The 15,438-nt window shown below is 37.3% G+C and overlaps 1 protein-coding gene across 1 annotated transcript in view; it reads left to right on the top strand.

The window, feature by feature from the left end:
* Nucleotides 1–14,838, top strand: part of BOD1L1 (biorientation of chromosomes in cell division 1 like 1) — a 39,056-nt gene extending 24,218 nt beyond the window's left edge. The window contains exons 17-26 of the mRNA XM_034064637.1: nt 488–569; nt 1,563–1,636; nt 2,957–3,032; nt 3,113–3,147; nt 5,076–5,121; nt 9,510–9,544; nt 9,658–9,742; nt 10,196–10,349; nt 11,793–11,936; nt 13,436–14,838. Coding sequence (XP_033920528.1) covers nt 488–569; nt 1,563–1,636; nt 2,957–3,032; nt 3,113–3,147; nt 5,076–5,121; nt 9,510–9,544; nt 9,658–9,742; nt 10,196–10,349; nt 11,793–11,936; nt 13,436–13,544 — 840 coding nt within the window. The 3' untranslated portion in view covers nt 13,545–14,838. The remainder of the gene's footprint in view (nt 1–487; nt 570–1,562; nt 1,637–2,956; nt 3,033–3,112; nt 3,148–5,075; nt 5,122–9,509; nt 9,545–9,657; nt 9,743–10,195; nt 10,350–11,792; nt 11,937–13,435) is intronic.
* Nucleotides 14,839–15,438: the final 600 nt, after the last annotated feature.

Here is a 15,438-nt window from a genome sequence, read left to right as displayed (position 1 = left end):
GGGAGATAAAGGAGATAAAGATGAAAAAAACGCAGGGATCTGGTTTGCTATGCACAGGAGCTGAATCCCTTTGAGGTGTGATGGACAGTTTTGCACATGATTACGGAGCTTGGGATCATGTGGACACTTGCTGGATCCCGCCTGTCCAGTCAGTTCAGCAGTCATACTGACCTGGGATCTGCAAGAGGGCATTGAACCTTACCTGAATTCTGGCTTTGCATAGATCCTTCTAAATCAAAACAGGAATTCAGGTCAAAGTGGATGTTTCTTTTAAGAGCATGCATGAAATATATCTAACCCACTAATTTTGATGAAGCTTCTCAGCATCAAAATTTTTGAGAGACATTACACAATCTTGATGAATAAAATAATTACTCCTGTACTGGGATGTGGTTTGGTTTGTGGGTTTTTGGGGGTTTTTTAGTGTAAGTAACTGACAATGACAGAATTTGTAGTAAGCACTCTTTGTTGTTTCAAAATAATCTAGGAAGTTATTTCAGATGATACAGAAGTGTCCAGAGAAATTGATGTAATGCATACACCTCCTAAAAGTACTACGGAAGAAAAAGGTAATGAAACTGGCTGTTTGGGGCAATTTTCTGAACCCATATTGAATGATAATTTCTTTGCATTTGAATGGTTCTATGAGAAATTAGGAACTTGATCCCAGGAAATACTTGCAGATATTCTCTAGCTGTTGTCTGTTCTAGTACTGCTATCCAATAATGCATTAGTCCCAGTTCCTTTAACAGTGAGAGCAGATTTGATGTTTATGCTATGCTGTCACTACTTCATTGTTACTTCAGCATGTGCCTTGGGTAGGAAAGCTAATTGCAGATAAGGTAATGGATAGGGAAATGGCAAAATTCAGGTGTGTGACAAGAACTTTTCCTAACTGACCACAAATAAGATATGTCCTTCCACTTGGGGGGGGAATATATATATGTATGGTATATGTTATATATATATTTTATAATATTATGTATATGTGTGTGTTTATGTATGTGTGTACATATATATATATATGTATATATATATATATACACAAATATATTCACCTTCAAAATCAGTCCTGTTTGTTTCTGTAGAGAAACTAAGCAGGAAAGAGCAAGCAAGTTGTGCTGTTATATTTGACTTATTAATTGCACTAAAATATGTAAAAAAATGTGGTGCGTCCACAGTGTTAATACTGGCTTTGATATAACTTCAGTCTGCAATGGGCATGTATCAGCTTCCTGTTTTGTGGAATGTTGGAGAAAATTGAATAGTGGATTGTGTTTATCTTGCCATTTCATGGCAGGTCATGCTCTTGAGCTTTTGTTTTTGCCTTAAATTAGAAGACCTGTAACTCATCTAGTGTTAGGGAAGCATTCTGGCAGACCAGTGTACTGTTGCTGTAAGGTAGATAATGTTTATTTCTGATTGATGTCTTTAGGGGATTTTGGAATACAGAATGAAATAATGCTTTTAATGCAGAGGTTGTGGCTTGTACCCTCTGCATAATAAACCAACAGTGTACATTTTCTCTCTTCTTGTTTTTTTTTTTTTTTGTATGTGTGAAGATGAAATTATCAGTGAACAGGAAATGTCTGAAAAGGAAAAGCACGATCTAGAATCAAATGAAAATTCTCCAGAGGTGAGTTCTTGTTCATGGTAGCAAACAGAGATAATGCAGGTCCACACTAAAAATAAATATTTTGCATTTTGTTAACAGCAATATTAAAACTTTGACTAGACCAGCATAGCTTGAATATTTATGTTTGATACTGTAAAGTACCAAAGACTCACGCAATTCTGTGTCACAAAGCATAAACTTATAGACCATAAGATGTCAGTGGCTGATTACTGAAGTAGGATTAAATCCCTTCCTACATTTAATAATACTTGTAAATTGTGTAGAAAGCAATTCTATAGAGCTGTCTTGTATAGAAATCATGTTTTCTGAATACCCTGTAGTTGAGGACAGTTTAGGCACTAGCAAATGTGACCTGGCTTTACAAAAATATTATCACTCAACAAATTTAAAGTTCTTCATGTTATCTCTTAAGCATATACTTGTGATATTCTACAGTGGTGGCTGTAAACCAGTGTCTGAACCCTACAGATAAATTTGTTGATGACCCCTAGAAATGGGTACAGTTCTCATAAGGACGTTGGGTTGTCATTTGGGGTTTGGGGTTTTTTTGCCTCTAATTTGGAAGTGGAAGAAAACTTGAAGAATAAATTGTTACATTTGTTCCCTCAAAGCTTGGGTTACTAAAATCTGTTGTGAGAGGAGACATCACTAGACTTCAGTAAATGCTGAATGAGGGACTTCATGTTCTTTCCTTGTAAACAGGAGAAAGTTTTGGGGTTTTGTGATCTGAACGTCTGATCATACTCAGTGCTTAAAGTTATCTTTCAAAGCTTAAACTTGAAAATAAGGGGCCTTTTTCACTAAAGGCCTTGTTTTTATAGAGAATGTCACCAATCTGTATATTGGGATAGCTAGGATGTTGGCTGTTTAATTGCACTTGCTCTCAACTGTTACAAGATGTAGCCTCTGCCATATGCTATTTTGTTAAAGGGTCTCACAAGGTATAAAGTTTGCTGTTCTTGTAAGATTGAAAAGATGTGGTTGGGTATATAGAGTAAGCTAGAAGTATTTGTGAGATCAAGTGATAAGAGTTGGGAGAAAGGAGGCTGAAGGCACTGTCTTCCCAGGCATGCTTTTGTGCCTGAGGCCAGCTGTGGAGTATTTGGTATAACTGGGAGTTGTTTTGTTTCTTTTCAGCTCCATCAGTGGATTTCGTAACAGGCAGAGTGTCTCTTCCTGCCTCATCTATATTTTTCAACTGGCAATCACTACTTCTGCCATTATTCCATTATGAAGTCAGCAGCAATCTTTGTATTATGTTGCTCAAATGCTAAATGACAGTCACAGTAATAGAATATTTTTGTCCTATACTTTTAATAGGAAAATCAGCCTGTGATAGTGAAACGAAAAAGGGGAAGGCCTCGTAAATACCCTCTTGAAGCAGTACAGCCTGGTGGTAAGTAGTTCATAATACCTGTGTGTCAGAACAAGGAAAATAATGACATTCAAGTTCTGAATTCATATTTCTTCCCTCAGGTGGGGAGTCAAAAGCTGATATGAGCACTGGGAATGTAAGTGCCTTTATTTTGTTTGGGTGCATTTAAACACAGTAATTTAAGAGCCATTTATTTGTTTAACAGTTAACAGTATTTTGGAAGTATCTTACGGAAAACTTGGTAACTAAGTTCAGTCTAAGCAAACAAGGACTATTAATAGTATCTCCTAATATAATTGAATTTTGTAAGTAAAATAGACTGTTAGGTTGGAACATAGCAAATAACAGGATCAAATTTAGTACAACCTACTTAATACAAATCCAGGTGTTACAATGGCTTGCAATATACTTGCACACAGGGTGAAATTCTGATTCTTTTGATTTATGCTGAGAGTAGTTTGGCCTGAAGAGCAAGGATTACTTTGTTTCAAAAACTTGAGATGTTTTTGTACACTGAACCTACCATATAATAGCTCTTAATATCTGTAAAATAAAGTATTTTGTAATGCGATTTTATTACCTATATTAGCATGTGTACAGCTCATTGAAAGGATAGAGATGTGAGTGGTAGTAACTTAAGAGCTCATAAAATATACCTCTATGTTTTAAAGCTTAGCAATACTTTGAATGTACTTCACAGGGGTTAAGAAATCATTGCTAAGAAGGTACTCTGTTGGGGTTGTTTCTGGAATCCAGTTGGATTACATCACAGGGTAGTAATGGGTCAGCCATATTTGCATTGTATGACTAGTTGATTTATTCTGGAGGAAGGCTTCTCTGTTGGGAATTCCTCTCTGTCAGAATCAATGTTATTGCATAGAAAAGAGGTGATTTTAAAAATGAAACTGTAATGGAACTTAAGTTTTCTGTCTGCCTGCCCGGTCATGCACCAGGCATGGCTGTTCAAGTCTGGGAAGTCACCTAGGCTATGGATAGCAGGAGTTCTCTCTCGTCCCTGCTTGTTCCATCCTGCAGCATTCCAGGCAGCCCTTTGAGTCCTGTCCCTTCTGTGGGTCTGGTGGAGCTAATTCCTAATCTTTCCTAATCAGTTCTTCTTCCTATCCTTCTTCCCCCCAGTATTAATTTAATGAAATGGGATTTGGATTGGTGTGGGGTTTGGCATTTTTGTTTTGGTTTATTTGTGGAACGGGAGGCTTGTTGGGATTGGTGTTTTGTTTTTTCCAGATAAGAATGGAAACTATTTTAAAGTCCCCCTCAGAAATAGATATACCTTGGCATCCTCAGTATTGGAACAAAATCATCTTGTTCTAGTTAGACTTTTTTAAAGCTCTTGTACTTCTCAGTGATGACTGATTGGTGTGTCAGTCAGTTACAGGCTGGCTCCAAGAGGAGCGATATCTGCCCTCCATCTGAGACAGTGGTTCTGTAAGGTGAGATATTATCTTTGCATGACAGTTTCCCCTAGGCTGCTTTGAGAACATTTTGCTACTTCAAAGGAAGTGTAGACAACCCAGTGTAGTTGTTCAGTGATGAAAGCAACTGGATTTTTTGGACTGTCATCATAGGAGGTTATGCAATTATACATAGCTCTTTCTGCATTCTGTATAAATGAAATATTCTGGTTATACATAAATCTGCAAATGTGTATGTGTCACATAAAGTGACTGCACTAAACTATTTTTGTATTGCCGATAATTACATTTTCAGAAATGTAGATGACTGAAACTGCTCTGAACTTTGTCTCTTACTGCAGCGACTATAGTGTCAGTTAGTTTACTGCAGCTGCTATGTTTTCTTTGGTTTATGGGCTGATTTGACCCACTGCAAATTTTGATCATAAATGGAAAAATGCATGCTACTTGTTAAGAAACTCAGTGCAGACTTTCTGTGTGCTTAGTAGAATGATCATGGGTTCTAGATATGCAGATATGTCCTGCTATGAATGGTAGTAAGTTTCTGTGTTTATGTAATACAATCCTTGGGTTTTTTTTTTTATTTTTCTTTCTTTTAGTTAAAAAAAAACAATTTTTTTTTTTATTTCAGCTGCAGTTTCCTATCTTGGCGAATAGAGTTAAAACACCTCAAACTGGTAAGCAAATGATATCTGCTTTAACAAAGGAAATAAAGCTGAAAGAAATGGAAAATCATACACGTCCTTTATAAACATCATCTCTGGCAGTCAGTACTATCAATGGGGAAAAACAGAGCAGTGAAGACTTGTCCCTAATTCCTACTGAATTTTTAATTGTAAAAATGAGCAGCTTGATAACAACTAATTTCAAAGATGCAGCTGCACTGTTAAGTGCTAAATAATGCATTGCAGAATATACAAAATAATTATTTTATGTGGATAAGTATATAGCCAAGCTTCAGAGGAAGGTAGGTACCCCATCAGACTGGTTCCCATTTCTGCTTGCTTTCTTTCATAACAGCAATTATCAATCACACTTAATACATTAACTGCTTTAAAATTTGGAATTCTGTTCAGTCAATTGGCTTATCTGTAGATACGTATCTGAAGAGCTTAGTGGTAGTTTGAGGGGATATTTCTTTCCCCTTTCACAACTTCTCTAGTATCTTCAGATCATCACTTAACTTTAGGCAGAAATGTACTTTCAGTGCTTCAAACTGCTATCAAAAGTGAGATACTTCTCTATTTCTCTTCCTGTTCAGACATATGTGATTTGCAAGAGGTCAAACTGGTGAATTTTAGGTGGCACAGTCAATTCTTTGTGTGTGTGGAGTCTGAACTGCACTGGTTAAATATTTAACTGTGTCTTTGTTATGGCCCTTCATAAAATAGACTTGAAAATCCATTCAGGAAGCAGACTGGAAAGGCAGGTTAAAAATGGCTTGTAAACAAATACAAACATTCATGCAACAAGTCTGGAAAAAAACAAGTCTTCAAATCTTCTGTAAGTTTCCAAAAGTTCAGGTTTCTACAGAGAAAATAATTTGGCAGCACTGCACATACAGAATCATGGAATAGTTAGGATTGGAAAGGACCTTAAGATCATCTAGTTCCAACCCCCCTGCCATGGGCAGGGACACCTCACACTAAACCATATCACCCAAGGCTTCATCCAACCTGGTTTTGAACACTGCCAGGGATGGAGCATTCACAACCTCCCTGGGCAACCCATTCCAGTACCTCACCACCCTTACAGTAAAGAATTTCTTCCTTAGATCCAATCTAAACCTCTGCTGTTTAAGTTTTAACCCATTACCCCTTGTCCTATCGCTACAGTCCCTAATGAATAGTCCCTCCCCAGCATCCCTATAGGCCCCCTTCAGATACAGGAAGGCTGCTATGAGGTCTCCATGCAGCCTTCTCCAGGCTGAACAGCCCCAACTTTCTCAGCCTGTCTTCTTACGGGAGGTGCTCCAGTCCCCTGATCATCCTCGTGACTCTCCTCTGGACTTGTTCTAACAGTTCCATGTCCTTTTTATGTTGAGGACACCAGAACTGCACACAATACTCCAGGTGGGGTCGCACAAGAGCAGAGTAGAGGGGCAGGATCACCTCCTTGGACCTGCTGGTCATGCTCTTTTTGATGCAGCCCAGGATACAGTTGGCTTTCTGGGCTGTAAACGCACATTGAAGCTGGCTCATGTTCATTTTCTCATTGACCAACACCCCCAAGTCCTTCTCCTGAGGGCTGCTCTGAATCTCTTCTCTGCCCAACCTGTAGCTGTGCCTGGGATTGCTCCCACCCAGGTGTAGGACCTTGCACTTGTCATGGTTAAACTTCATGAGGTTGGCATCAGCCCACCTCACATGGTCCCTCTGGATGGCATTCCTTCCCTCCAGTGTATCTATTTCCCATTTTCTCAGTATCTGTTAAAATGTCAGCTTTAATCCATATGCTTCAGAATTGTCTCTGGAGAGTTAGCTGGTTGTGTAGTGCTTGGTTTCTGTCAGGTGCAAAGGGAACAGACAAGAATGTGAGGAAGGTGTAAAAGTGCATTCTGGTTTGCTTTTTGTTCTAAAGTTTGGACACCTGACTGTGCATATAAAGCTTAATTTAGCATGTTAAGTAACATTTCATTTTCCAGGTAAAAGGCTGCTGATGTCACAGCAATTCTAAGAGTGTATAAAGTGGATGAAATGTCCTGTTAAATTTTCCATCATGTTAATGTTCATATGAGAAAAGGGGTTGAAAACCCCTGGCAGTGAAAAGAAAACAAAGTGGAATCTCCCTCTGCAGTTCACTTATTCTGGTAATTTCTGGATGTTCTGCATAGCAAACCCTTGTTCACTATGGTGACAGACTTGCATGCAGAGTGGGAAGCAAAGAACTTCTTTTCAGTCAGTACAGCTTGTGCAGTTAAGAGACATCTGGCTTCTGAAAGCAGCATTCTCCTATAACACTGACACTGGACTTGAAACTAAAATTGTTTTGAACTAATCAGCAGTTGCTTTTACTACTAAAAGTCAGTAAGATTTCTAGATACTGCAGCTTATTATTATTTATCTTTATATATTTATCTTTATGCATTATTTATTATATTTATCTTGAAGCAAAGATACATTTTCACATCCTAAAGAGAGAGTTGTGTCTGTCAAGAAAGGTGTGTCTTCTAGTTACATATTCTTCAATCAAAAACCTTTTTGCTGCAACTTTGCCAAAACATTGCTAGAATTTTGTAGTATGTCTTTTGAATGCAATGGAACTACTAAATGTTGTTTATGTGTTAGATTTACTTTGTGTTAAATACTTAATACATTTGTCAGTCCTGTTTTATTGCATTTCTGTATTGAATGGTTAAATATCTATTTTATTTCATTTGCTTTCATGTAAGCTTTTCCCTATGGCCTTAAAAAGGGAACTCCAAAAACCATGTGTGAATTCAAGAATGTCTTTCTGTTCTTTGAGATCTATTTTTGATCTGTTACATTGATATTCTTCTATTTATTCTACCAGTCTGATTGGTGATGGGTTTAGAGTTGGTGTCATCTTTTGTGTACCTTTCAGAAAACAAAAATAGACAGCAATTTTATGGCAGGGAAAAGAGGTATAAAATTTGCTTTCGTTTAAGTTGCTTCTCTCCTTCTATTGCTAAGGGTTTTTATCCTTGCAGTGTTACACATAATTCAGTTTGACAAAGTTCAAGAACTTTGAAAAATAATCCCTTTGTTATCAGAGAGTTAGTAAAGATAGAAGAGGGAAGCATCTACTATGGAGAGAGATCAGGTTGAAATGTGGATTATAGGGATTATAAATGTATTTTAACATGCACAGGCCAGTCGTTAGGAAGCACTGCACTGGAAATAAGAAATACTTTAGCAGCAAAAGTCATACTTGATAATTTGCATAGGACGTATTGATTCAGAGAAAAGTCCCGGAACAAACTCGCCAACAGAGTTTCAAGTTGACAAGCAGGTATTCTTTATTGCGGGGCCGGGAGACACGGGGGATAGCTCCTCCTAACGTGTGTCCCCATATTGCTCTACAGGCCATTCTTATGTGGTCACTGGGAATATTACATCATTTTACAGAAAATTTCCGGTATTCATACAAAAATGTGATGGTGGTCTTTAAGGGTCGTTTACTTTTCCCAGCTTAATTAACATTACAGACATAGCAATCATCCTGTCCTTCTACTTATCAGTTAGTTTAAGTGCTCCCATCCTGGCCATCAGCTAGTCCCAGATACTCCCCACCCCCAGGTCCTGTTCTTCCATTCTGCTTTTCTCACACCTTTTGTAGGACCTGAAACTATGTTAGCTCCCTTCAGGCATCAGTTATTTTCCATTACAAAGCCATCAAACTTATCATTACTTAGAACTGATTACATTTTGTGCTTTTGTGCCTCCTTGTATCAGTACTAAATAGGATTTAAATATTGTCCTTTTGAGCTACAGCGATCTTGGTGCTTCACTACAGGCATAGTCAAGTACTAGAACAGACTGCCTGGAAGGACCATGTTTTTGGAAACTTTTGGAATTGGGTTGAACAAGATCTTGAGCAATATGATCAGGTCTATTAATTTAGCCATGCTTTGAACAGGAGGTTGGACTAGATGAACTCCAGGAGCTCCTTCAGAACTAAAATTTTCTGAGATTCTGTAATTAATAACAATCATAGAATAGTTAGGGTTGGAAAAGACCTTAAGATCATCTAGTTCCAGCCCTCCTGCCACGGGTAGGGACACCTCACACTAGACCATATTGCCCAAGGCTCTATCCAGTCTGGCCTTGAATGCTGCCAGGGATGGAGCATTTACCACTTCTTTGGGCAACCTATGCCAGTGCCTCACAGTAGTTAAAAGGGGTGAGTAACTTCTGCTTTTCCGTTAAAACAAAACAGCATATGCCACAAAGCAATAAATGTCAGCCATATAAAGCCTTACTACTAAAAAAATAAAACATTAAATTAATCATTGTCCCAGTCTCTGGGACATATTCTAAATTAGATAAAAACATTAAATGTTCTGGATGTTTATATGAAGTTTTGTTCTTTCCTTCCTTTTTAGGTACAGACATATCTAATAAGAAAGAAACAACAAATGTGAGTGTACTCATCTTAATTTATAAGTCTATAAGCAGCACGTAAGGAAAAATGTCTGTCTTCTATTTAAATTAAACTGTTCTTGCCTTACATGCTTCATTTTATTTTTTCAGGAAGAGGAAGCTGAGAAAGCAGAAATGATTGTGCGTAAAAGGGGAAGGAAGCCCAGGCGTTCTCTGGTTCCATCAGAGGAATCTGGTAAAGGAAAAAAAAAGAAACTGTGCTATTCCTAACAGAATGAGAGGATATTACTGTGCCTTTTTGTTTACTAATAGCAACAAGATAAGCTTTACTGAATTTTCCTTTCTTGAGAAAAAAATCATTCAGTTACATCTAGTGTAAATATTATGTAAATATGTATAAATTGCTGTAATTTCATGTCAGAATTGCTACATCCCAGATGCTTCTATAAAGTCTCATGAATTTTCTATGAATTCTGGCTATGAGCTGCATAAGTAAACTCTGGTGAATGTGTTAGCAAGATGAAGTCAAACAAGTATGAATTAAAAATGCTGAGGCATAAAGGAAATGGAAAAGTACTTACTTAAAGTGGGATTTGTGAATAGAATACCTTTTCTAAAACAAGTGTCCATATCCTTTTGGAGGACTTTTGGAAAATTATAGCACATGTGTAAAATTTTACATGGACAGAAACACTGGAACCTGAAAGAAAACGTCGGAAATTAACATCTTCTGAAGATGAACTTAAAGAGCAGGAGGAAGGAGAGGAAGAAGATGGTGAGGAAGATGATGAAGCACATTCTGGGGCCACAACAAGATCAGCCACAAGATTAGAAGCTCAAAGGTAACTGTCTGTGTGTAGAGACCAAAGTAGCAAGCTTTTCCTACATTGTTCTCAGTTGCTGTGGGGGTGTTCAGGTGGTCTCAGTAGACAGACTTGGTAAGTAGGTAAGAATTGCTCCTGTTGTCAGTCTTAATCCTAGTGATATCTTTGGAAGCTGAGCCTGAGGGCACTTGGTACTGATAGGTTAAAAGGGACCTCTGACTCGACTGCAATTCACCATTTCATTTTTGGAGTTGGAACAAGGTGGAAAATATAATTATCCAGGTCCATTTGTTTTATCAAGTATTATTCAAGTTAAAAACATGAATCTACATGAATTTCTAGTCCAGTGATCTGAATGCTCCTTGTACTGCAAAAGATTAGTGTGGTAGCAAGAGTTTTGTTTTCAAGAAGGTGTTTTTCGTCTCCCTTAGCGTAACTGCCTTTCTTTAGGATAAGTCCTGATTCATATTGCTGCTTTCCAGAAGAGGACTCCAGGCTTTTTTTTTTATGTTCAGTGTAAATTCACCGGACTTACTTCATACCTGATGATATCAGAATATATGTTGGCTATGGGGCTTATTTGAATCACTATCCACAGTATGCTCTTGAATTCATACTTTCAGAGCTGAATCAGAAAGTACTTAAGTAGTGTTCATTTCAATAAAAACTGTGAAGGTTTACTACTGCCACTTAGTAAACAACAGTTTTGTTTTGGTAAAGGCAAAGGGACTTCCTTTAGTCTCATGTAAAAGTTTAGATATTAGTGTTTTCATTCTGATTGCTTGTGGAAACATCAACTTTTTTATTTATAGATTTCTTTGGATTGCACCTCAGAGCTCTATTACTATTTTTCTAATGAAGCATCTCAAGGTGCTGCAAACAGTCTGCATTTTATAAGCAGCATTTGGGAATAATTCTGTGGAAAGGTCTGCATCTTCATCTTTAGCACTGGTGCATTATCAGTTTTTCTGACTTAGGTAATCTGTTTTGCTAACTATGAAGTTGATAACCAGTAACGAGTTCTTCATATTTCTGAACTGGTGGATGCTGAAGTTAATGAGTTTGTCCTTTACACTCGATAAGCAGGTTCTCTGTGCTGTTGCTGCCTTTGCTGCTTTGCTTTTTCTACCGGCACTGCAAGCTTTTTTTTTTAAATATGGACAGTTATGTACCAGAATTATTGCAGTTTGGAACTAGGTTTTTTATTTAGTTAAATATTGTATGTAAAGTAGCCTTTTGATTCTACATTTAATATGAAAATGCATGTTCAGTGTTACAATTTGTTGTCTCAATGCATTGCAGGTGGTTTGGGTTTTTCTTTTCACTGTTTCTTTTGGCAACTTTGATTTACTTGTTACAAATACTGTACAATCTATATCTTCTGCACTTGGAATGCAAAAAGAAAGTGACTCAGTAAAAGTATTTTGTTATATATACATTCATCATTCTTTTGTATTACAGAAAGCAGCCCAGCAAGCCAACCACACGTGCAACTTCTAAAAGCAGCAGTCCAAGTTCAGTTTCTCCTAAAAACCGACAGAACCTAGCAACAAAAAAAAGAACTCCAAGTGACTCAAAAATGAATAAATCTCCTCTGTTGACACAGTAAGTATTGAAGCTGAATCCTCTTATATTAGTTACTTTGGAAGCCAGTATATTGATCCTTTCTTTATATGTAATGTACTGCTACAAAAATCTGAACAGCAGTATAGTTTTGCTCTGTTCTGTTATTCTGGGATACATAACAGCTTTTAAAGGATTTTCTTCTGTTTACGTCTTTATCTTGCTTTCTTTAACATTTGAAAGACTTAGATTCTATTTTTTTTTTCTTTCATCCTCAGAAACCTCTTGGGAGAATCTTAAAATGCTGTTATGCAGCGTTTTAACTTGAGCTGTGATTCTTTCCTGAATGGGAGGAAGAGCAGCTGTAGTTGAGGTTAAAGCAACATATGATGACATGATTCTAGCTTCAAAGGTCTTTCTAAGATCAGCTGATAAAAGACTCTTGAGAGTCTTTATATCAAGTTTTGAAAATATTTCCCTTTCTCTCTTTTCCCCTTTTTAAAGTTGAGATCACAATGTAAAATCCCGAGGGAGTAATAAATGTGATGCACGCTTGCTATTCATCTTGTAGTTTACCTGTAAAATGGGTTATATGCCAAATACATTTAGCTGTCATCCACTCTGAAGTGTGACTGTCTTCAAAATGAACTTCAGGAGCATGTAACGTGCAGTCACTTATCGACTGTCTCAGTTAACCTCATGTTAATTACTTTGCATTGTTATGAATAGCCAAGAGTTTAAGCCACATTTACAACCAATTGCAGCTGAAATGTGGTGGGGTTATATATGGATGCTTAAATACAGATGAGATGTATGGATGCTTAAATATATACATGATACTTGCCCTTTACTCCCCCTTGTGTATGCAAGACTTAAGCCACTATTGCTATTATCTTTGTGAGACAGGGTTACAAGATACTGTAGTTCATTATATTCCATTATAATCCACAAGTCTTTCCAAAAGAAAGTGGAGGAAGAAGGAGAGCTCCTTCTACACCCAGAGCACTCTCCAACATACAGAATTAGTATCAGTATCTTGCTAAGATACGATGCAGATGTGCAAGGTCTCCCTATGGTTTCTGCTGGTATACAATGTCTTGGTAGTAAACTACAGGGATGCTGGGGAGGGACTATTCATTAGGGACTGTAGTGACAGGACAGGGGGTAACGGGTTAAAACTTAAACAGCAGAGGTTTAGACTGGATATAAGGAAGAAATTCTTTACTGTAAGGGTGGTGAGGTACTGGAATGGGTTGCTCAGGGAGTTTGTGAATGCTCCATCCCTGGCAGTGTTCAAGACCAGGTTGGATGAAGCCTTGGGTGATATGGTCTAGTGTGAGGTGTCCCTGCCCATGGCAGGGGGGTTGCAACTAGATGATCTTAAGGTCCTTTCCAACCCTAACTATTCTATGATTCTATGTACTTGTCATTTATCAGAGGTGGCCAGTTAAGTTCTGTCCTCCAAACACAATTGTGCCTAACCACCCTTTCTGTTTTACAGGTCCTACCACTGTTAAAATAATTATTAATATGTTTTTCAGGCTAAAGGTGCAGTCCAACAAGCGTAAAAGGGAAGACAGCCCAACAGTGGTACGGAGAAAAAGCCAGCAGAAAACGGAGGAGACACCAGTGAAGAAAGCAAAACGATAATCTTTACCAGCTAGTACTGCTCATGGAAGAGTCAAAAAAAAAACATCTGTGCTTATATTTTTTTTAAAGCAAAGGGATTTGCACGTGCTTGTTTCAGAGCTCTAAGTTAATCAATGCAGTACTTTTAAGTTACAATTTAAACAGCTTTATAAACTATTGTTTATACAGAATATTATGTACATTTATTTCAGATGAAAAATAAGTTTACTTTGTATCTGAATGAAAAACAAAGTAGTTATATATTTTATCACTGACTTGGAAAGTTGGAGTTTCCCAGTGTGACATGCTAATGCAGATGCTTCCAACCCATGAGGCACCTCTGGGCCTACTAATACACTTTGTACAGAAACTTGTAAAAATTGGTTGTATTTTACTCTGTGTATGAATCTAATCGACGATGAACATTTTATTTATTATATGGAAAGCATTGGTCTGTAAACTTTAGTATATACCTTAGGTTTTTTTAATTATATATTTTACATTCTATGCAGACGTCAGTAGGAGACTTCCCCTCCACTCCCCCAAGGCTGTCTAGAACCTGAAGTTCTCTTAAATCTGCGCTGACAGTTGGTAAAGTATTTTTCTCGCATGCATTAAAGTGTAGTTTAGCATAGTGAAAGGGACCGGGCTCCTTTCTGTTCACACTTGTGACAAAGTATAAAATTTAAAATGTAATCTGAACTAGATTATATTTTCACTTGTGAATTTACTACCAACTGCAAGAAATGGGATAGTATTAGCTTAGGTTCATCCAGTCAGCCGACACTACCCTGAAATGAAACAGTTTTATTTTGCAACTAAACACCTGTTCTTTCAGTATTTGTCTTTTTCAACAAAGAGGGACCCATTGAAATCAAATGTCACTTCTTAACTGTAGAGCGTCAGCGTTTTATGTTACATTTTATACACAGGTATTAAAAAGAAAAAACTGGTATTATTGCCAGAATCTTTTTTTAATGTATATTAACTCTGGTAAGAGCAAATGTTCAAGTGAAATTGTATATAAAGTTAAACTTTTCTTATGATCAAATGTGTCTCTTGTTATGATGTGATGAGTTGCCAAACAATCTGAGATTATTTTAAATGTTCTGTTGATATTCTGGTTTATAATTAAAAAGGATTATGGGGGGTTGGGATTTTACTTTTTTTCTTTTTTTTTACTTTTTTTTTCTTTTATTTTACTTTTTTTGTGAGTTTTTTTGAACTTGTAAGGCAGATGTTTCCGTCAGATATTCTGCTTGGTTTCTTACTGAGATTTTTATATAAAAACTATAAAATGTTTGCCAAAAAAAAACCTCTGAGTTGCCCTAATTTATTATCCTTTCATTGCATTGCTGTGGACCTTGGTTTTACAGGTGTATTTGGATGGAGTCATATCTGTAAGCTTTACCTGATTAGTGTCTGTACAAGTGTACAGGTGCTTATATTCTAGGTTATATGAACAGCAGAGAAAGGACCCAGCTTAAGTACACTAAAAAAGCAGGTGTACACATTTTTCCTAAACAAACTTGAGTCTTAGAAAAACCCTCTTTGCTCTGAAAATTAACGCCTTTGGGTTTCTGCCTCAACTCTGGCACCATACTAATACATACCTTGCTACCATGCCACTAATATATACCTATCTATTACTAACACTGATGTTTCTGCACTTCTTATGCAGTTGTAGGTTAACTTGAATCTTTTCCTCTAATTTTCCTTTTCTGCACTTCACCCCCTGCAGTATGCATAGACCAAAACTAGGTTTCCTCTCAGCCTTTGTTCTGTAGGGCTAAATAAGTTGAACTGTGTTTGTTTTTTCAGTTGGTGCTTTTCTAGACTGTCATCATATCTGGAGTCCTTCCCTGTCCCGGTAGAGATTGCTCAGGAGGTTCCTAAGGAAGTCCCCCACTGGACT

The sequence above is a fragment of the Melopsittacus undulatus genome, chromosome 7 (assembly GCF_012275295.1).
Source record: "Melopsittacus undulatus isolate bMelUnd1 chromosome 7, bMelUnd1.mat.Z, whole genome shotgun sequence".
NCBI lineage: Eukaryota > Metazoa > Chordata > Aves > Psittaciformes > Psittaculidae > Melopsittacus > Melopsittacus undulatus.
This window is presented reverse-complemented; position numbering and strand designations above follow the sequence as displayed.